At 31.4% G+C, this 23,284-nt stretch overlaps 3 protein-coding genes across 4 annotated transcripts; all 3 read right to left on the bottom strand.

The window, feature by feature from the left end:
* Positions 1 to 10: 10 nt before the first annotated feature.
* On the bottom strand, positions 11 to 5,002 carry LOC128996868 (uncharacterized). 2 transcript variants are annotated; one of them, XM_054422386.1, is made up of 7 exons: positions 4,903 to 4,947; positions 3,847 to 3,891; positions 3,503 to 3,673; positions 2,972 to 3,126; positions 1,631 to 1,719; positions 645 to 776; positions 11 to 238 (listed from the first exon to the last, which is right to left on the bottom strand). In XM_054422386.1, the coding sequence occupies exons 3-7, from the start codon at positions 3,650 to 3,652 to the stop codon at positions 93 to 95; spliced, it is 672 nt and encodes a 223-aa protein (XP_054278361.1). In that variant the 5' UTR covers positions 3,653 to 3,673; positions 3,847 to 3,891; positions 4,903 to 4,947; the 3' UTR covers positions 11 to 92. The 2 variants fall into 2 exon arrangements, with proteins under 2 accessions (XP_054278361.1, XP_054278362.1); XM_054422387.1 differs by lacking the exon at positions 3,847 to 3,891 and having other exon boundaries at positions 4,903 to 5,002.
* A 5,279-nt stretch (positions 5,003 to 10,281) lies between these two features.
* Positions 10,282 to 15,297, bottom strand: LOC128996870 (uncharacterized). The gene is made up of 6 exons (XM_054422389.1): positions 15,209 to 15,297; positions 13,837 to 13,989; positions 12,672 to 12,808; positions 12,093 to 12,187; positions 10,902 to 11,033; positions 10,282 to 10,502 (listed from the first exon to the last, which is right to left on the bottom strand). Exons 2-6 carry the CDS (start codon positions 13,966 to 13,968, stop codon positions 10,357 to 10,359), a joined length of 642 nt encoding a protein of 213 aa, XP_054278364.1. The 5' UTR covers positions 13,969 to 13,989; positions 15,209 to 15,297; the 3' UTR covers positions 10,282 to 10,356.
* A 3,017-nt stretch (positions 15,298 to 18,314) lies between these two features.
* LOC128996869 (uncharacterized) lies at positions 18,315 to 23,211 on the bottom strand. The gene is made up of 6 exons (XM_054422388.1): positions 23,139 to 23,211; positions 21,869 to 22,021; positions 20,680 to 20,816; positions 20,096 to 20,199; positions 18,942 to 19,073; positions 18,315 to 18,535 (listed from the first exon to the last, which is right to left on the bottom strand). Exons 2-6 carry the CDS (start codon positions 21,998 to 22,000, stop codon positions 18,390 to 18,392), a joined length of 651 nt encoding a protein of 216 aa, XP_054278363.1. The 5' UTR covers positions 22,001 to 22,021; positions 23,139 to 23,211; the 3' UTR covers positions 18,315 to 18,389.
* Between the last annotated feature and the right edge of the window lie 73 nt (positions 23,212 to 23,284).

The raw sequence follows: 23,284 nt of genomic DNA, 5'->3' as shown, positions 1-23,284 counted from the left end.
TACCACCATATTTCAAACAATTATTTATTTTTCAACAAAATTTTTACACAAAATATGAGTCATTTACGTTGGGGTATGTACAATGTACAAGCTTATATTACAAACACCAATTTGTTGGAGAATCCAAATGTTTGCATTAATTCTTCATCCAGTTTGGCCACGTCTTTAACCTCTTCTGTATTTAGATCGCCTTCGCTAAAGATGACATATCGAGCGTCGATGTTAGGTTTTGCAACACCTTAAAATTAAACAGCTTTTAGCAATACATCAGAAACGTGGGTAAAATATTTATCCTAACCTTAAAAAGTGTTGTACAGTGTGTAAAATATTAATTATTTATATGATTTATAGTATCTTTAGGAAAAATATAACGTGTAACACGAGTGCAAACTGCCATTGCTGCACTCGAGAAACATTCCACACTCGTCTACGGTTCGTGCGTAAACATTTCTCTCGTGTACTGCAAAGTGCCACTTCGCATACTAGTTACACAAATAACTATTTGAGTTGGGTGAAGACACTTCAATTATACATTAAATTATCTTTTGTGTAAGAAATAAAACATATGGCGTTGATATGTGTAGTAGGAAGCGACATGTCTGGCATTCAAACAACTCTTTTTGAAAATCTTTTCATAGACTTACGATCATCATTGGTGCATTTGTAGATGTATATGTATTCGTATTTCTTTGGGCTTCCATGTCTCTGGAGAGTAAGTGTATCCTTTTTCAGAAAATAATACTTCATCTCGATTTTGGCATCTTTACCATTTGGGTCTAAAAATAAAATGTACGGGTAAGGTATAATAATTCAATTCGAGAATTCTTAAAAAGACTTTAAAATTTTATAGTATTTTCAGCTTGTTGCTAACTTCGAGTTTCATAGTACATAAATATTTATTTGTGTAGATTGTTCAGCACCTTTTGTCAGTTAAATGCATAGATATTTCCCATTCAGAAATTAAAACACCAGACAACATTCATTCACTCAGCAGTATTAGCAATCAATTCACCATGTTCAGTTCTTAGTGTTTGAAATGATATATTTAGGAAGTTAGTTAAATTAGTATAAACCAAAGCTGGCTAGGCAAGTGTGTGATCTGGGCAAAAGATCTCCGTAGGCTTACCTCTGGTCCCCAGCAATCTTCCTATAATTATTGGCAGCAGATTCAGCACGCTTAACTTAAGTTTGGTCCAGATATAGCGATTCCCAACTTATCAGCATTACCCCATTATTCCCTCAACAATTCCCGAATTCCCTCCAATATCCCCTCCATAAATCCCGAATTCCCACCAATATCCCCCCAAGTATTAATGTCTCCATTTCCTTCTCCCCCCCGCTACAAACTGGGTCCAAAATTTACGAAATGATTAAGTCGAACGAAATTAATGACAAACTAAGGCATAACTGTAATACTCGTTATATAACCTCAAACACAATGTTGAAAATATAATTGGACAGTTATAGACACATTTTATGTTTGTTAATAAGTCTTTGCGCACATATGTAGACTGTTACGATGGTATTCGATTTGATAACCATTTGAATTATAATAAAAATCCTCTAACACAAAAGTAAAATAGGTTGACCCAAGTTTGGCCTTTCTACATATTTTATAATCTTAGTTTACCTGCGTAAGGTAAGGCTGATTTCAAAAAATCTTGTGAAAATGCTGTCACTTTCTCTTGTTGGGACTTTTCACCACTTTTACCACCTAATCTAAAATAATAAAAGTAAAATTATTAATGCTATTAATAAATTGTAACCAATTTACCTCTAACTAACTCTAAAAATAACAATGTTTACTTGGCTATAAAAAAAATATAAATTTGAATTAGTGTTGAAAAAGGAAAGAACCCTCTTATTTAAGATTTTTTTTATTAAACAAGTTTTTCTTTAGAACATTTAAAAATATACCCAAAAGCTTGTGTTGTAGGTAAGCACTGAATGATGTTGAAAATTGTATAGTAAATGTTCTCATACATTAAATTTTTTTAAATAAGTCTTATAAAGTCATTTGTATAAAGTCTTACGAATTTTACTTTGTGTTTTCCACAGCAATGGGATTTTTAAGTTTAAAATACGGTCCATTCCCTATATTGTTACTATCTACCATCAACCTTTTTGCTAGAGAGCATCATTAGTTCATAGGCCAATGACAATGAATCTGGATCTGGAAAAGATTTCGCTTGGAATTGAACCAGAAATCTTCAGATTTTAAGGCAAGCACTATATAACCAGACAATAATCATTTGCATTTCCATGTATTACAGATGATTATTCTCTTATCGCGGTCTTATTAAAAACAAATTAACACTATTATGTAACACAAAATGTACTTTCTAGGCGAAGTTCTTTGACATACAAATTAAAAATCAACTAAGACATTTTAACATCTGCTTTTGAAATGTGGTTGTTGAATACTAACAATAATTTATCAAGACTGGCAATAAAAAACAAAAATCAGTGGCAATATTCAAATTAGAATTCCCAAATCCTTAAATATACTAACGAATGTTACTTGTGTTTAATACATACAAAAGTGCAAAACTGTTTTATTTAAGTCATTTGGGTTCCTGGTAAGACATATATTGACATAACAACAAAAATAATACAACAGGTGCATATGCTCAACAGGAGGCTAAAAAATACCTATGAGTAAAAAAAAGCTAAATAGATAATTTACCTTTTTCGTTAATTTACTACTACTAGATTATAGAACAATATATAATTAATAATAATATACAGTATAATTAATTAATAATATAATTAATAATATAAGTGGTAGTGAATTTAACTTTGGTAAGGTTAGGTAAGTATAGAGTTGGAAAAACCTAACCTAACCACATTTCACTAGTGTTAGTGAATTAACGGAAAAGGTCCAAAATAAAGTAGTGTACATGCTATTTGACAACAATAGGGATTTACATAGTCATTTATATTTTCATTACGTAAATTCCACATTACTTACAACTGCCATGCGAATTTTAGGTGAGTTATTTTCTGAATAAATCCAGCAGTCTTCTTTTCAACTTCAACATTGAACACCATTGAATTGAGACGCATTCTGCTTTCTTCGGTAATAGCAGCAAACTTGACTGCCCACGTACTTGGTTCAGCAATTAGCTAAACAGGTAAAATTGTTAATTTCTAAATAGCTACAGAACATAGGTAGAGTGATTTAACATGTTTCTACAACGACTTAAGTGCTTTGAACCATAGCTGGACAATATATTGTAACAGTCATTTAACTGCATGCAATCTCGTCAGATGCTGGAAAGATATAAATATTGTTTCCTTGTATAACTACTTCAGTAAAAAATATGCAACAAATTATACAAAAATTTATAAACAATGTAGATTTAATATAACTAAACTCCTGAAAAACCCAAAACCTATTTCAAGTTTTAGCATTGGCATTTAGAATACAGGGTGAATATCCGTGAAGTATTAAACCTTATGGTGTGACTAACGGCTTAGTAAAATTGTTATGAAACATTACCTTAGCAATCATATTAACTTCATTGTCCTTCAGCTGTTGGTAATCGATATATTTACATTTTCCTACATCCATGATTTGTTGTTGTTGTTTATCTTCATCATCAGCCAAGACTGCTGTGATTCCAGCAAAGAATAACGCAAGTAATAACATTCTTTTTGTAGCTCGGTGTATCTGTTAAACACACATTACTATCTATGATAATTATATTTATTAATTTTTTACAAACCTAATAGTTCATCGTTTAATAGTCAGTTGTCAAGGCTCAAAACTCATTATGACTTTATTGTTCAGTCAAAGCTAAGGGAGAATGCTTAATCTATGGTTGAAGGTTCTCGTTAGCTTACCTCAGTAATTCGTGAATTTTATTCCATGTTCAGCCACCACGAAATCTATATAATTCAATCCAGGTTTTAAAAACACCACATAATTGAATGAATCCATTGTCTACTTTAAAACATTGTTTTGATTACGTCTATTACACACGTTTTCTACTTTATAGTGAGTGATTTCTCAAATGTTTTTGTAATAGACTCAGTGCTGAATGAAGCTAAATGTAAGTAATTAAGCAGAAGTTAAAATGTAACATATTAAAATGCTTGATTGAAATGTGGATTTGTTTTACCACCATTAATGGCATTTAAAATTATTTTATGCCCACTAAAAAAAAAATATCTTTATATAATTTAGAGATGTTTTATGGTATTCCTACCGTTTCTTTTCCATTGCTTATTCCAATTGTAGGATTATAGCCTTGCAAATGTAGTAAATAGTCTGCAGAGGAAGACTTAAACGGGTTCTCACTCACCTCTCTTATTATATAGCGCTATAAAATAGTTTTCATGAAAATAAAAGAATAGTGTAAAATCTCATTATCTTATTATTATCAGCTTTGATATGTTATAAAATTGCTATGTAACAAACAGATTTCAAGTGCTTGAACTCCTGGCTGTAATAATAAACCTGAAAAATACAGAAAATATATACGTCTAATAACACTTGCAATAATATATTTACACTTATACTGTTGACTTACAAGACGGTAAATACATGTAAAAGTTGGTAAGTGGTGATCGATTTCGATTGGACACTCCAATCATCATCAGACCCAATAGGCAAATCAACAGTCTAACGTCTTGCAAGCGTCTAGCGTCTTATAAGTCAACAGTATAAGTGTAAATATATTATTGCAAGTGTTATTAGACGTATATATTTTCTGTATTTTTCAGGTAATTTAATGACACGTACGATGCTAATCAAGAAGTTATTCATTGTAATAATAAACAAACTTTTAAACGCACAATCGTACAGCTACAAGGTCTAGCAGTTAAATAAATTTTATAAAAGGTTTTTGAGAATTTATATGAAATAGATTTTTTAAACTAGAGAAATATATTATTTACCTGTGTTAGTTGCTTCGTTAGCTAAAATGATCAAACTGACTAACACTGTACGATATCGTTACCATAGATAATATGGCACATGTGGAGTTGCACAAGTTTGTTGACACAGGTGATATAATTATGGGTATTATGGGTATTGACGTTATTAAAAGTCTCGAACTCCAACAAAATAATATTTTCGAAACCAACATCACGTATAATATGTAAAATATCACAACTATACAAGAAATAGTCCTAATTACTATAAGAACACGAATAACTAATAAGACCTAATAACATACAAATTTCACATAAGTAATTTTTACAATTTAATCTCATAAATATAACTTGATATTAACAAACTTCCCATAAAGGGAATGTGCTATTACAATAGATCTCATGTGGTATCTAGACCCAGGATTGAAATACTTTTTCGTTTTGTTGTCCAAAGAGGCCAAAAACATAATCAGTTTGAAATCTTAGCATGTAAGTAAAAATCTGCAGAATAATTGGACTATAACTCAAATATATCAGTAGCCTAAAATAAATAATTGAAATAAAAAAATCTACTTTTCCTTTAAACTCTTCAGTCATAATTGCGTAAAATAATGAGCCAAGATGGAATTTATATTAAGAAATTATCAGCTAAATTTTGTTTTAGTAATATAACAAAATGTAATAGCTGGACTCTCTGAATGTTAAATAAGACATAAAAACCGTAATTTTTTATTTCGATTTGCTTCGAGTTTTATAACATAAGTCCATAATCTAAGGTCAGTTTGCAAATATCCAAACCAAGGTGCTTGTTTTAATGCATAATAGTTGCTTGTAACTCTTAAGCCATATTTAGAACAAACTGTCCAGGGATCGTATTTAGCATATAGATTACGGTGTTTTAAAAAACCCATGAAACTAATACTTGTGAACCACAATTCATAATGATTATAGTAGATTGAAATAATTAAAACTCACAGAATTGCAATGGTTATGGCATAGATAAAACATGCTCTTAGTCTATGGTTATGGCTATTTCATATTATATTAAGTAACCCTATATTACACACGAAATGTGGATATTTATAGGAATGACTAATTCGTTAATTTCAAGGCAAAGTGTGGTTCGGATTCCACTATAAACTGTAGGTCCCTTAGTTGTCATTGGCTGTATGGGCTATTAATTAACAGCTGTGTCTAAGGAACGTGTCAGCCTTAGTCACTAACAAGACTACAAGATCGTGCCACTCATCCTACACTAATCCCCATTCAGACTTGGTTAAAATACCTACCTTCGTATGGTTGCCATTTCAAAGTAAAGTTTTATAGTATTACTACTTTTATAACAGTAACATGCTATGGTTATTTATTGGCCCATCAACATTTACTACAACCTAAGACGCCCAATAAGGTTAATCCTATTTGGGTAAAATGGATTGCTGCTTCTACCTAAAACACTATGAAATCAATATAATATAGTTAATTTAATGCTTATCGTTAATAATCACTGTGTTAACTTTTCATAAAAAATGTTCTAAGTCATATTTTTAAAAATTATAACAACATTTTCTCCATAATTTCTCATACACATAATACTATATATATATTCTACCCGAATTGGAATTTCATCACTACAACTATAGAAATCATTTTCATCGACCAACTCATTTTATATTGCACACGTTCTATTTCGTAACTTGCAAAACAATTTTCAAAGCATTAACATCTCTTTGACTCCCCCACTTTAAACATATTAAAACGCCGTGTCAATGAGTGGTTACTTGGGTCTAGGCATGGACGAGGCTGAGCTTATCATCACAGCTGATTACAGACACAGACGCTCCTAAGGCCCCGTTTATGCACCAAGTGCGGTAGCGGTAGCGACAGCGGGAGCGATTTCTAACACCATTGAGTTAAATGGGGCTGTTTATGCACCAAGAGCGATAGCGATAGCGGTTGACCTCCCGCTGCGATTTCTAATTCGCCCGCTGTGTAGTTAGGAATCGCAGCGGTTGCTTGGGCTGAAGCCAGGGTTGCCAACTTGACCCACGCGCACGTGCACTTAGGACAAATAGTTGTGTTAATTATTTGGCAGAGTTTGAGTTGGCAAGACTGTGTCCCCCTTCCATTCTCCTTTAACCAACCGCTACCGCTATCGCTCTTCGTGCATAAACAGACTCATTTACAGCGGGAGCGGGCCCGCTATCGCACCGCTCCCGCACTTGGTGCATAAACGGGGCCTAACACGACATGCGACCTGACCATTGTACTCTGACGACTCGTTCTCCACCACCCGCCCCACCCCCCTCTAGACACACTTTGAAAACCGTGGTACCTCTGGCACTATTACAGTTATATTATTTTTTATTTAAACTTAATTATGCCACTAGAATTTTTTCACATGGTTTGCTCTTGTAACTCCTCATCATATCTTCTGTTATTTATTTATTTACATTTTGTTTTTGATAAATAATGTTATGTTTGGATGCAACTACAGTTGACGCACAGGCTCGCTGCCCATGTCGGCTTATTCTTTATAAACATGTACGCTTTGTAAACATAGATGTAATGCAAAGGTTAATTTTATGTTATTTTTTTTTAATTCACTTATCTTTTTCTCCTTTAAATAGGAGTTGTGTACAAATTTCTGTAAATAATTTGTTGGAATATAGATATAATTCATTCATTCACATAATTCATTCATTCATTCATTCAATCTGATTGGTAATATTCTTAGACAATTTATTGTGCTGTATGTACGTATATCTTTCTACAAGTGCATGCAATTATATAAAAACCATGAAATTTTATGATTTATATGTTTATAAATACTCCTTAGCTACAAAAAAAGATTTTTTTTTCTTCTAAGTAATAAGCAAATTTAAACTCTTATCAATATCTTATAATTATTTGATAATGTACTCAACAAAATCGCTTGTAAGGTTAACATATTTATCAATTTTATTGATTTGACACACCAGCTCTGCAAAGCTCACGGAAGTCTTTACAGTCACTAAAACATTCAGGGGAGAATTCTATAGAGGTTCGCATTGCACCTGACATATTTCTTAAGGGATTTGTGTTTTAAAATTATTCTTCGTTTCTTTTTAGCGAATTTTCCATATAGGGAATAAGCTATTACCGTAGTACTCATGGTAAGACCTGGACCCGGGACCGATTTACTTTTTCATTTTGAGGTCCCTAGAGACCAAAAACAAAAATTCATATATATGTATCCGTTAGCGCGATAACTAGAGCAAAAGTCGTCTGTTTTTGATGAAATTTGATACAAACGTGTATACCTACGTTTATTCGAACGAGTTCGCGAACCAGCATGATCGGACGATAGGAACGGGGGTTTATGGGGGGTTTTATGGGGTAAAAATAGGTTTTTCCCTTTTTGACCCTAAAAACACAAATTTTCACAATTTCTTTTGAAACCATTTTGTAGAGCTTAAAAAAAATAATTTAGTATATTCAACCTTTATTATGCGCCTAATGGTTACGGAGAAAATTCCAAAAACTGTAAATTTGAAATTCCCATGTTATTCTTATGGAGTATAAATAAACTGTTGTCATTTGCTTGTTTATGAATATATTTTGATCAAATTTGGAAAATGCATTCATTTCATACTAAACTATTACCATTTTACAAAAAAAACTTTTTACCCTCCCTGTTGCAGCCAACCTAAGTAATCGTTAAACTAATACTATTTAAATAGGGAATAAATGTGATATTTTTAAGGAGACATTTTAGTGTAAATCCAATCAGTCAAATGGAAATTCGCTTAGAATGAAGGTTTGCTGCGGCGGGGGTATTAATGAATAATGCAAGTGTCGAATGGTTATATAAATTTAGTAAAATAATTAAAATGTTGTAAAGAAAGGCAGCGTGACATTTTAACCGGATTTCACCACTCGCCGTTAGCGCTAGTTTAGACTAAACCGTCGTAAGATAATTAACTGCCCAATTTTGACCGGTTAACTTCTTTAATCCTTCGTTAAGTAAATATCAGCTGGCTTTAAGTTTAAAGTTTATTAATTGTAGAAGAGAATACGATACGAATTAGCTTTTGAAAGTGATAGTGATGAAGAGTAGCCTATGTTGATTTCCGAACTAGGTGGATAAGAGAAAGGTATAATGGTTTTAATACGAAATTGATTTATTATTTGACATGAACTATCAAAACGTTTTGTCTTTTTCTTTAGGCAATGAATACAAATCCCTTTAGTAGTTTGTATTCAGGCTATCCCACATAGTGCATTGCTTTAGGTTTTATCCCACAAGGATTTTAGTAAAGGCGCATCTCTGTGATCAACGATCGCGTTGGACTGATTGGCGATAAAGAGCCACTCTTTTATCTCGGTAGAAAAGAGTGTTTTCCACCAACATTATCAAATTTATTTTTTCATTGTTAAAAAATAGACTCCCTTTTCCTTTTCCCGGTTTTAACTAACCCTAACCCAACGTTCAAACAATTGTTTGGCGTTCGGTCAGACGTAAAAGTTACATTTTGAGTCGTGACTCTACCGCAATAGTCAATCAATTTGTTCCTCAATTGAATATGTTTGATCAACATTGCTTTGCCTTTATTTACTTATATTAATTATTTTGCTATATATTCATGCTTTCTGTTGTTATTTTGTCCTTTTTGCTCAGAATCTATTGTATTCCTGTAAGCTTGTTGTCTCCAGTTTTGTTTTCACTACCTCATTAACACGGATTTATTTTCTAGGTTATGTTTACTGTTTACTTGGTCCCATAGCAGCCCGGTATTATGACAGATCACTTCCACCGCCACCTGGATTTTACTCTAAACTCTCGTTTATAAAACCAGCGTTAGTTTTGATATGTTTTCATTGGTGAAACCAGCTTTCCTTAACTGTGGTTTAAATCATCAGTTAGTTTTAACCAATGATTAACTAAACCATCGTTAGCCAGGATTTGGTGAAATCGGGCCTAAGAGGTGTTTTACAAATAAGTCCGTACATTTACTAAAGAAACAACTGTTCATATTTTAACTATATAAAAAAGAAACTACTTTTAAAAGTTGAAAATGATTTTTGGTTGTGTTTTAAACCAAGAAAATATCTAAATGTATGCCAAATATATCTAAAACGCATTGCTATCGTTGAAAATAGAATAAATGTTCCATAAAAATTTATCAAAAATAATTAACCGGTAAAGTTTTAGGATTCGCAAACCTTCATATTAATTCTCACTAAACTTTCAATGATAAAACTATCGTTATAAGAATTCCAATAGAACGTGTTTTGGAATGTGTATTAAATAACTGTGAGTGTAAATAACCAACGCTTTATGATTTAGTTCGCAAAACATACCGTAAATGGAAGAAATTTGATAACGAAAACAAAGAAAATTATCTATAAAAAAATAACACCATATTTCATACAATTATTTATTTTACAACCATATTTTTACACAAAATATGAGTAATTTGCTTTGGGATATGTACGAGCCTATGTTACAAACACCAGTTTCTTGGAGAATCCAAATCTTTGCATTAAATCTTCATCCACCTTGGCCACGTCTTTAACCTCTTCTGTACTTACATCGCCTTCGCTAAAGATGACATATCGAGCGTCGATGTTAGGTTTTCCAACACCTTAAAATTAAACAGCTTTTATCAATACATCAGACACGTGGGTAAAATATTTATCCTTACCTTAAAAAGTGTTGTACTGTGTGTAAAAGATTAATTATTTATATGATTTATAGTATCTGTAGGAAAAATATAACGTGTAACCCGAGTGCAAACTGCCATTGCTGCACTCGAGAAACATTCCACACTCGTCTACGGTTCGTGCGTAGACATTTCTCTCGTGTACAGCAAAGTGCCACTTCGCATACACAAATAACTATTTGAGATTGGTGAAGACAGTTCAATTATGCATTAAATTATATTTTGTTTAAGAAATAAAACACATGACTTTGATATGTGTAGTAGGAAGTGACATATTTACCATTCAAACAACTTCTTTTGAAAATCTGTTCACAGACTTACGATCATCTTCGGTGCATTTGTAGATGTAAACGTATTCGTATTCCTTTGGATTTCCATGTCTCTGGAGATTTAGTGTACCCGTTTTCAGGAAATAATACCTCATTTTGATTGTGGCAACCTGACCATCTGGACCTAAACATAAAATGTACGAGTAAGATATAATAATTTAAATCGAGAATTCGTAAAAAGACTTTAAACTTTTACAGTATTTTCAGCTTGTTGCTAATTTCAAGATTCATAGTACATAACCATTTATTTGTGTAAATAAATGCCAATCCTGTTGCATTGTAATATTGTTTATACATAACGTATCTAGTTTAATTCCAACCTATTGCCATCAACACCATACATCCCATGAACATTACCATGCACATTATACAGTTTTAACATAGCCTATTCCGTATCAAAAGACATAAACCTGTTTTGAGTTGAAAGCTATATTTCGACTTTACTGTTCAATAAAAAGAGTATTTTTTTATTTTAAATCTCATCTGAAATAAAAAATAAAAATACAATTCATAAGAACTATTTTACATTTACATCTGGTAATGCTACTATTCAGCGTATTGAATAGTGAATACTATTGTTCAAAAAATACTATAATATAAACCTTTCAATTGGGGGCCAGGCTATATTAGTTAACCATTTACCATCTTATTAAATAAATAAGATCTTCATTTCATAATAACTGGGTTCAACAGTTTACGAAATGATTAAGGTTATTTGAAAGTCATAACTGAATACTCGTTACCTAACCTCAAACTCAAAGTTGAGAATATAATTGAACAATTATAGACACATTTTGTTAATGAATCACTAAGCACGTATGTTTTTTATTTTATTTTTAAGAGGTTGGCGGCCTCTTTTAAGCTTGCATTTGCCCGTCCACATAGACTACAGATCTGTGCGTGGAACGTATCCAGCAAAGCAAGGGGTGAGCCGGTACAGTACAAAGGTGAACTGTACTGATAACATGTTTGCGGCAGTGACTAGGATCCGAACCCAGGACATCGCTGTCTTGGGCCCGAAGTCTGTGACGCTACCAACGGAGCCACCGACTCACCGTACACTGTTACAATGGTATACTATATGAAAACCATTTGAACCATTTGAATAAAAATCCTCTAACACAATAGAAGTGGAATAGGTTGACCCAAGTTTAGCCTTTCTTATTTTATAATCTTAGCTTACCTGCGTAAGATAAGGCTGTCCTAAGATAATGTAGATAATGTTCTGTCTCTAACTCTTGCTGGGAATTTTGACCAGGCCCACCTTTCCCACCTAATCTAAAATAATAACAGTAAAATTATTAATGTTATCAATTTAAACCAATTTGCCTATGACTAATCTTTAAAATAACGATGTTTACTTAGACTATTTAAAAAACCTTAATTTGAATCAGTGTTAAAAAATGACCTAATCCTCCTATTTACGACTTTTTTTATCAAAAAAAGTATTTCTGTACGTATTTTTTTTTTAATATAACCAAACTAAAGGCTTAATGTAAGTAAGCACTGTATGTTGTTGAAAATAGGTTAGTAAATGTTCTGTCACAAAATTGTAATTACGTCTTACGAATACGTTATTTTTGTGTTTTCTTCAGCAATGCAACTTTTACGTTTTCTAATATCCCTAATTTATTCTAATATTCTCATTTTTCTTATCTAAACACATTATAACTGAAGAAATAATATTAGTATAAAACTCAGCTGTAAATAGGGATTAACATAGTCAGTTATATTTTCCTTACGTAAATTCAATATTACTTACAACTGCCACTCGAATTTTAGGTAAGTTTTTATCTCATCTTCCCTTTCAACTTTGAACACCATTGAATTGAGACCCATTGATCTTTCTTTGGTGATAGTGGTAAACTTGACTGCCCACGTACTTGGTTTCGAAAGGAACTAAAAAACATTGTAGTTAATTTATTGAGTAGTTTCAGAGCATAGGTAATAGTATATTTCACTACTAGTCCCGAAAGTGACCCATTTCGGGGCTCGATAGTGTTTCCCATGCATGTCGAAAACTATCTACTAATATTAACACTATCGAGATTAGTGACGAGTATTAAACGATACTTTTTATCTAAAAACTACTTCATCAAACTTAAAAAAATCTATTTGATATTTTGTTATCCATTCATTTTTCTAATCTAAAAACAATTTGGCTGAAGAATTAACAATATGTTGTATAAAATTCAGCTGATCACTATGGGTTTCTGGTGTATGGAATTTGAAGGTTTTCGAAGATCTCAGCTGTATGGAAATGGGCTATTTTTGAAGACAGAGTGATGAAAAGTGATTTAACATGATTAAGTGAGTTGGACAATAACTAACTGAACGATAAATTGTATTAGTTATTTAACTGCCAGTAATCTCGTCAGATGCGGGAAAGATTTCAACACTGTTCTCTTAATGACTACTTTAATAATAAAAATATACAACAAATTATACTAAACTTTATAAATAATTCATTTTGAATATAATTAACTCGTGTTAGTGCCACCAATCCTTTCAAGTTTAGCATTACGAATCAAGCGTAATTAATAGGTATCCTATGATTCTTCAAATAACCATCTCACAGGTTCTAAAGAGTCTACTAATTAAATTGTAATTACATTCTTAGTTTTTGTTAACAGTAATACTTAAATATCCAAATAATTCTATAGCACACTCGATGAATTGTATTTCAGTTTTTAGTTTAAAGTCATCAAGAAGCGACAGGAGCTGACCTGATCAGATGCTTAAGGTATTGCATATTTATATTTGTATAGAACTATCTGAAATCACAACCCTGGACTTTTACATGTTTAGTTTATAATATGTTTAGGAGTATAACTGAAAATGTGCTATAATTCATGCACAATTTTTTAAGAAGTGTTAAATGTCTTTTGGTGTGTATAACGGTAAGTAAAATTATTATGAAACCTTACCGCAGCAGCATAAGGATCAATATCCATCAGCTCTTGGTCATCAATATCTTTACATTTTCCTACATCCATGATTTTTTCATCATCATTCAAGACTGCTGTGATTCCAGCAAAGAATATCACCAGTAATAACATTCTTTTTGTGGCTCGGTGTATCTGTTAAACACACATTACTATCTATGATAATGATATTCATTAACTTTTGGCTAACCTAATAATTTATGATTTAATAATCAGTTGTCTTATGATTAAAAACTCATTATTTTTGACTTTATTGATAAGTTAAAGTTTTTTGTTAGCTAAATTCAATAATTGGTGAATTGTGTTCTATGTTTAGCCACAACGAAATCTATGGTATTCGATCAAGGTTTTAAAAACACTACATAATTGAATGAATCCATCGTGAACTTTAAAACATCCATTACATCTAAGTGTCCAAACATACATATTGTTCAAAGTTTCCACTTTATAGTGAATGTACTTTAAAATGTTTTCGTAATACTGTAAAATCAGTGCCGGATTATGCAAAATATAATCAATTAAGCGGAAATACTACCTAAAACTAATACAAGACTTAAATATAGATTTGTTTTAACATCATCAATGGCATTTAAAATCATTTTATGACCATGAAAAAAACATATATTTATATAATTTAGAGATTTTTAATGGTATTCCTACAGTTTATTTTCTATTGCTTATTCCAATTGTTAGCAAATGTTGAAATCGTCTGTGGATTCTCATTTACCTCTCTTATTATAAAGCGAGCGCTATAAAATAGTTTTTATGAAAAAATGTTAAAATCTTATTATCAGCTTCGATATTATGTCATAATGATAATGGTTATGAACAAACAGATTACAATTGTTACAACTCCTGGCTGTAATAATAAACAAACTTTTAAGCACACAATCGTAAAGCTACGAGGACAAGCAGTTAAAGACATTTTCTAACAGGTTTTTGAGAATTTATATGAAATAGATTTCTAACTTTTAAACACACAAACGTACAGCTACAAGGACTAGCAGTTAAAGAAATTTTCTAACAGGTTTTTGAGATTTTATATGAAATAGATTTCCAACTTTTAAACACACAAACGTACAGCTACAAGGACAAGCAGTTAAAGAAATTTTCTAAAAGATTTTTGAGAATTTATATGAAATAGATTTCCAACTTTTAAACACACAAACGTACAGCTACAAGGATAGCAGTTAATGAAATTTTCTAAAAGGTTTTTGAGAATTTATATGAAATAGATTTCCAACTTTTAAACCTACAAACCTATAGCTACAAGGACAAGCAGTTAAAGAAATTTCCTAAAAGGTTTGTGAGAATTTATATGAAATATATTTTAAAACTAAAGAAATATCTTTACCTGCGTTAGTTGGTTCGTTAGCTAAAATGATCAAACCGACTAACACTGTACGATAGCGTTGCCTTACATAATACACGGCACATGTGGAGTTGCACAAGTTTGTTAACACAGGTGATATAAGTATGGTTATATTAACGGTATTAAAATGCTCGAACTCCAACAAAATATTATTTTCGAATCCAACATCATGTATCATTTGTAAAATATCTCAACTATACAAGAAATAGTCCTAATTATTATAAAAACACGAATAGTAATAGGACCTAATAATATAAAAATTTCACATAAGTAATTTTTACAATTTAATCTCATAAATATAACTTGATATTAACAAACTTCTCATAAGGGGAATGTGCTATTTTACATTAGATCTCAGGTGGTACCTAGACCCAGGATTGATTTACTTTTTTCGTTTTGTCTAAAGAGTCCAAAAACATCATCTGTTTGAAATCATAACATGTAAGTAAAAACCTGCAGATTAATCGAGTTTTAATTTCTCTGGTTGGACTATAACTCAAATATATCAGTAGCGTAAAATAAATAACTTATTCCCCATTAAACTAAAATTGTATTTAAAGATCCCTTGGTCTTAGTCCAACGAGGCAAGAAAGACGTATTACAAAAATATTTTATAGCATAGGATGAAATTAAAAAATCTACTTTTACTTTAATCTCTTCAGTCATAACTGCGTAAAATGATGAGCCAAGATGGAATTTATATTTGGAAATTATCAGCTAGATTTTGTTTAGGCAAAATGGTAAAATGAAATAGCTGGACTCTCTGAATGTTACATAAGACATAAATACCCTAAGTTTTTATTTCGATTTGCTTCGAGTTTTATGGCATAGGTCCATAATCTAAGGCCAGTTTGCAAATATCCAAACCAAGGTGCTTGTTTTAATGCATAATATTTGCTTGTAACCCTTATGGCATATTTAGAACAAACTGTCCAGGGATCGTATTAAGCATATAGATTACGGTGTTTTAAAAAGCCCATGAAACTAATTTTTGTGAATCACATCTCATAAAAATTAAAGTATATTGAAATAAAACGCACGCAATGAAGGTATGGCTATTTCATTTCAAGCCGGTTATGGCTATTTCATATAATATTAAGTAACCTTATATTACACACGAAATGTGGATATTTATAGGAATGAACTGTGGATATGATACCTCCTTGTGTGGATTAACGTCCGCACTATTGAGTACTACTACTATCCGCAGAACTATCCTGATAATTAGACTAATTCGTCAATTAAAAGGCAAAGTGTGGTTCGGATTCCACAATAAACTGTAAGTTCCTTAGTTGTCATTGGCTGTATGGGCTATAAATTAACTGCTGTGTCTAAGGAACGTGTCAGCCTTAGTCACTAACAAGACTACAGGATCGCGCCACTCATCCTACACTAATCCCCATTCATACTTGGCTTAAAATACCCACGTTCGTATGGTCGCCATTTCAAAGTAAAATATTACTACTTTTATAGCATTAACATGTTATTAACATTTACTACAACCTAAGACGACCAATAAGGTTAATCCTATTTGGGTAAAAGGATCGCTGCTTCAACCTAAAACACTATGAAATCAATATAATATAGTTAATTTAATGCTTATCGTTAATAATCTGATTGGTAATATTCTTAGACAATTCATTGTACTGTATGCCCTATGTACGTATATTTTTCTACAAGTGCATTCAATTAAATAAAAACCATGATCTTTTACGATTTATTTATATGTTTAGAAATACTCCTTATCTACAAAAAAGTATTTTTTTTCTAAGTAATAAGCAAATTTAAACTCTTATCAATATCTTATAATTATTTGATAATGTACTCAACAAAATCGCTTGTAAGGATAATATATTTATCAATTTTATTGATTTGACACCCCAACTCTGCAAAGCTGAATTAAGTCTTTACAGTCACTAATCAGGGGAGCATTCTATAGAGGTTCGCATTTCCCCTGACATATTTCTTAAGGGATTTGTGCTCTAAAATTATTCTTCGTTTTTTTTAATGAATAATGCAAGCGTCAAATGGTCATATAAATTGAGTCTCTGTGATCAACGATCGCGTTGGACTGATTGGCGATAAAGAGCCACAATTTTTTTTTTTGTTAAAAAATAGACTCCCTTTTCCTATTCCTGGTTTTGACCAACCCAAACCCAACGTTCAAACAATTGTTTGGCGTTCGGTCAGACGTAAAAGCTACATTTTGAGTCGTGACTCGACCGCAAAACTCAATCAATTTGTTCCTCAATTAAATATGTTTGATCAAAATTGCTTTTCCTTTATTTACTCATATTCATTATTTTGCTATTTATTCTCGCTTTCTGTTGTTATTTTGTACTTTTTGCTCAGAATCTATTGTATTCCTGTAAGCTTATTGTCTCCAGTTTTGTTTTCACTGCCTCATTTACACGGATTTATTTTCTAGGTTATGTTTACTGTGTACTTGCTACGGTATTGTGACGGATCACTTCCACCGCCACCTGGATTTTACTCTAAACTCTCGTTTATAAAACCAGAGTTAGTTTTGATATGTTTTCATTGGTGAAACCAGATTTCCTTAACTGTGGTTTAAATCAGCAGTTAGTTTTAACCAATGATTAACTAAACCATCGTTAGCCAGGATTTGGTGAAATCGGGCCTAAGAGGTGTTTTACAAATGTTTTCGTACATTTACTAAAAAAACAACTGTTCACATGTTAACTACATAAAACAGAAACTACTTTTACAAGTTGAAAATGATGTTTGGTTGTGTTTTAAACCAAGAAAATATCTAAATGTATTCCAAATATATCTAAAACGCATTGCTATAGTTGACAAATTGAAAAAATGTTCCATAAAAATATTATTAAAAATACTTAACTGGTAAAGTTTTAGGATTCGCAAACCATCATATTAATACTCACTAAACATTCAATGATAAAACTATCGTTATAAGAATTCCAATAAATTATATTTTGGAATGTGTACTAAATAACTTTGAGTGTAAATAACCAACGCTTTATGATTTAGTTCGCAAAACATACCGTAAATGGAAGAAATTTGATAACGAAAACAAAGAAAATTATCTATAAAAAATACCACCATATTTCATACAATTATTTATTTTGCAACCATATTTTTACACAAAGTATGAGTAATTTACGTTGGAGTATGTACAAGCCTATGCTACAAACACCAGTTTATTGGAGAATCCAAATCTTTGCATTAATTCTTCATCTAGTTTGGCCACGTCTTTAACCTCTTCTGTACTTACATCGCCTTCACTGAAGATGACATATCGAGCGTCGATGTTAGGTTTTGCAACACCTTATAATTAAACAGCTTTTAACAATACATCAGACACGTTTGTAAAATATTTATCCTAACCTTAAAAAGTATTGTACAGTGTGTACAATATTAATTATTTATATGATTTATAGTATCTGTAGGAAAAATATAATGTGTAACATGAGTGCAAACTGTCATTGCTGCACTCGAGAAACATTCCACACTCGTCTACGGTTCTTGCGTAAACATATCTCTCGTGCACAGCAAAGTACCACTTCGCATACTAGTTACACAAATAACTATTTGAGTTGGGGGAAGACACTTCAATTATACATTGAATTATCTTTTGTGTAAGAAATAAAACATATGGCGTTGATATGTGTAGTAGGAAGCGACATGTTTACCATTCAAACAACTCTTTTTGAAAATCTGTTCACAGACTTACGATCATCTTCGGTGCATTTGTAGACGTAAATGTATACGTATTCCTTTGGATTTCCATTTCTCTGGAGATTTAAGAAACCAGTTTTCAGGAAATAATACTTCATGTTGATTGTGGCAACCTGACCATCTGGACCTAAACATAAAATGTACGAGTAAGATATAATAATTCAAATCGAGAATTCGTAAAAAGACTTTAAACTTTTACAGTATTTTCAGCTTGTAGCTAATTTCAAGTTTCATAGTACATAACCATTTATTTGTGTAAATAAATGACAATCCTGTTGCATTGCAATATTGTTTATACATAAAGTACCTGGTTTAATTCCAACCTATTAATTAAACCATGAACATTATAATGTTGTAACATATTACGTAGGCCTATCTAAAGACATAAACCTGTTTTGAGTTGAAAGTTACTACTTTGAGTTTACTGTTCAGTAAAAATAGTATTTTTTATTTTAAACCTCACCTGAAATAAAAAAAAAATAAAGTACAATTCATAAGAACTATTTTACATTTACATCTGGTAATGATACTATTCAGCGTATTGGATATTTAACACTATTGTTAAAAAATTACTATCGTATAAACCTTTCAATTGAGGGCCATGCTATATTAGTTCACCGTTTGCCGTCTTATTAAATAAATAAAATCTCCATTTCATATCAACTGGGTCCAACAATTTACGAAATGATTAAGGTTATTTGAAAGTCATAACTGAATACTCGTTACCTAACCTCAAACACAATGTTGAGAATATAATTGAACAATTATAGACACATTTTGTTAATGAGTCACTAAGCACGTATGTTTTTTATTTTATTTTTTAGAGGTTGGCGGCCTCTCTTAAGCTTGCAGTTGCCCGTCTGTGCGTGGAACGTATCCAGCAAAGCAAGGGGTGAGACGCTACAGTACAAAGGTGAACTGTGCTGATAACATGTTTGCGGCAGTGACCAGGATCCGAACCCACGACATCGCTGCCTTGGGCCCGAAGTCCGTGACGCTACCAACGGAGCCATCGACTCACCGTACACTGTTAAAATGGTATACGATATGAAAACCATTTGAACCATTTGGTTAAAAATCCTCTAACACAATAGAAGTGAAATAGGTTGACCCAAGTTTAGCCTTCCTTATTTTATAATCTTAGTTTACCTGCGTAAGATAAGGCTGTCCTAAGATGTAGAACGTAATGTCGAAAATATTCTGTCTGTAACTCTTGCTGGGAGTTTTGACCAGGTCCACCTTTCCCACCTAATCTAAAATAATAACAGTAAAATTATTAATGTTATCAATTGAAACTAATTTGCCTGTGACTAATCTTTAAAATAACGATGTTTACTTAGACGATTTAAAAACCTTAATTTGAATCAGTGTTAAAAAAGGACCTAATCCTCCTATTTACGACTTTTTTTTAATAAAAAGTATTTCTGTAAGTCTTTTTTTTAATATAACCAAACTAATGGCTGTAATGTAGGTAAGCACTGTATGTTGTTGAAAATAGGTTAGTAAATGTTCTGGCAAAAAATTGTAATTACGTCTTACGAATACGTTTTTTTTGTGTTTTCTAAAGCAATGCAACTTTTACGTTATCTAATATCCCTAATGTATACTAATATTCTCATTTTTTAATCTAAACACATTATAGCTGAAGAATTAATATTGGTATAAAATTCAGCTGTAAATAGGGATTTACATAGTCAGTTATATTTTCCTTACGTAAATTCAACATTACTTACAACTGCCACTCGAATTTTAGGTAAGTTTTTATCTCATCTTCCCTTTCAACTTTGAACACCATTGAATTGAGACCCATTGATCTTTCTTTGGTGATAGTGGTAAACTTGACTGCCCACGTACTTGGTTTCGAAAGGAACTAAAAAACATTGTAGTTAATTTATTGAGTAGTTTTAGAGCATAGTATGTATATATATTGGTATATATATATTTCACTACTAGTCCCGAAAGTGACCCATTTCGGGGCTCGATAGTGTTTCCCATGCGAGTCGAAAACTATTTACTAATATTAACACTATCGAGATTAGTGACGAGTATTGAACGATACTTTTTATCTAAAAACTACTCCATCAAACTTAAAAAAATGTATTTGATATTTTGTTATCCATTCATTTTTCTAATCTAAAAACAATTTGGCTAAAGAATTAACAATATGTTGTATAAAATTCAGCTGATCACTATGGGTTTCTGGTGTATGGAATTTGAAGATTTTCGAAGATCTCAGCTGTATGGAAATGGGCTATTTTTGAATACAGAGTGATGAAAAGTGATTCTACAATGACTTAAGTGTTTTGGACAATAACTAACTGAACTATATATTGTATTAGTTATTTAACTGTCAGTAATCTCGTCAGATGCTGGAAAGATTTCAATATCAATACTGTTCTCTTAAATGTCTACTTTAATAATAAAAATATACAATAAATTATACTTAAATTTATAAATAGTTCATTTTGAATATAAATTAACTCGTATAAGTGCCACCAACCCTTTCAAGTTTAGCATTGCGAATCAAGCGTATTAATTAGGTATCCTATGATACTTTAAATAACCATCTCACAGGTTCTAAAGAGACTACTAATTAAATTCTATTTGCATTCTTAGTTTTTGTTAACAGTAATACTCAATTATCTAAATAATTCTATAGCATACTCGATGAATTGTATTTCAGTTTTAGTTTAAAGTCATCAAGAAGCGACAGGAGCTGACCTGATCAGATTCTTAAGGTACTGCATATTTATTTTTGTATAGAACTATCTGAAATCACAACCCTGGACTTTTATATGTTTAGTTTGTAATGTGTTTAGGAGTATAACTCAAAATGTGCTATAATTCATGCACAATTTTTTAAGAAGTGTTAAATGTATTTTGGTGTGAATAACGGTAAGTAAAATTATTAAGAAACCTTACCGCAGGAGCATAAGGATCAATATCCATCAGCTCTTGGTCATCAATATCTTTACATTTTCCTACGTCCATGATTGTTTCATCATCAGCCAAGACTGCTGTGATTCCAGCAAAGAATAACACAAGTAATAACATTCTTTTTGTGGCTCGGTGTATCTGTTAAACACACATTACTATATATGATAATAATATTCATTAATTTTTGACTAACCTAATAATTTATGATTAAATAATCAGTTGTCTTATGGTTAAAAACTCATTATTTTTTACTTTATTGTTAAGTTGAAGTTTGTTGTTAGCTAAATTCAATAATTTGTGAATTGTGTTCTATGTTTAGCCACCACGAAATCTATGGTATTCGATCAAGGTTTTAAAAACACTACATAATTGAATGAATCCATCGTGAACTTTAAAACATCCATTGCATCAATCCTTCAAGTTTTCTACTTGAATGTTCTTTAAAATATTTTCATAATACTGTAGAATCAGTGCTGGATTATGCAAAATGTAATCAATTAAGCGGAAATACTACCTAAAACTAATACAAGATTTAAATATAGATTTGTTTTAACATCATCAATGGCATTTAAAATTATTTTATGCCCACTAAAAAAAAATTATCTTTATATAATTTAGAGATTTTTTATGGTATTCCTACACTTTATTTTCTATTGCTTATTCCAATTGTAGGCTTATATCCTAGCAAATGTTTAAATCGGCTGCGGATTCTCATTCACCTCTCTTATTATATAGCGAGTGCTATAAAATAGTTTTTATGAGAAAAAGTGTTAAAATCTTATTATCAGCTTTGATATTATATCATAATGATAATGGTTATGAACAAACAGATTTCAAGTGTTACAACTCCGTGCTGTAATAATAAACAAACTTTTAAACACACAATCGTACAGCTACATGACTAGAAGTTAAAAAAAGTTTCTAACAGGTTTTTGAGAATTTATATGAAATAGATTTCCAACTTTTAAACACACAAACGTACAGCTACAAGGACAAGCAGTTAAAGAAATTTTCTAAAAGATTTTTGAGAATTTATATGAAATAGATTTCCAACTTTTAAACACACAAACGTACAGCTACAAGGATAGCAGTTAATGAAATTTTCTAAAAGGTTTTTGAGAATTTATATGAAATAGATTTCCAACTTTTAAACCTACAAACCTATAGCTACAAGGACAAGCAGTTAAAGAAATTTCCTAAAAGGTTTGTGAGAATTTATATGAAATATATTTTAAAACTAAAGAAATATCTGTACCTGCGTTAGTTGGTTCGTTAGCTAAAATGATCAAACCGACTAACACTGTACGATATCGTTGCCTTACATAATACACGGCACATGTGGAGTTGCACAAGTTTGTTGACACAGGTGATATAATTATGGTTATATTGACGGTATTAAAA

This window comes from Macrosteles quadrilineatus, unplaced genomic scaffold (genome assembly GCF_028750875.1).
Source record: "Macrosteles quadrilineatus isolate MER2022 unplaced genomic scaffold, UCM_ALF_1.0 Scaffold_6__1_contigs__length_79288215, whole genome shotgun sequence".
Taxonomy (NCBI): Eukaryota; Metazoa; Arthropoda; class Insecta; order Hemiptera; family Cicadellidae; genus Macrosteles; species Macrosteles quadrilineatus.
This window is presented reverse-complemented; position numbering and strand designations above follow the sequence as displayed.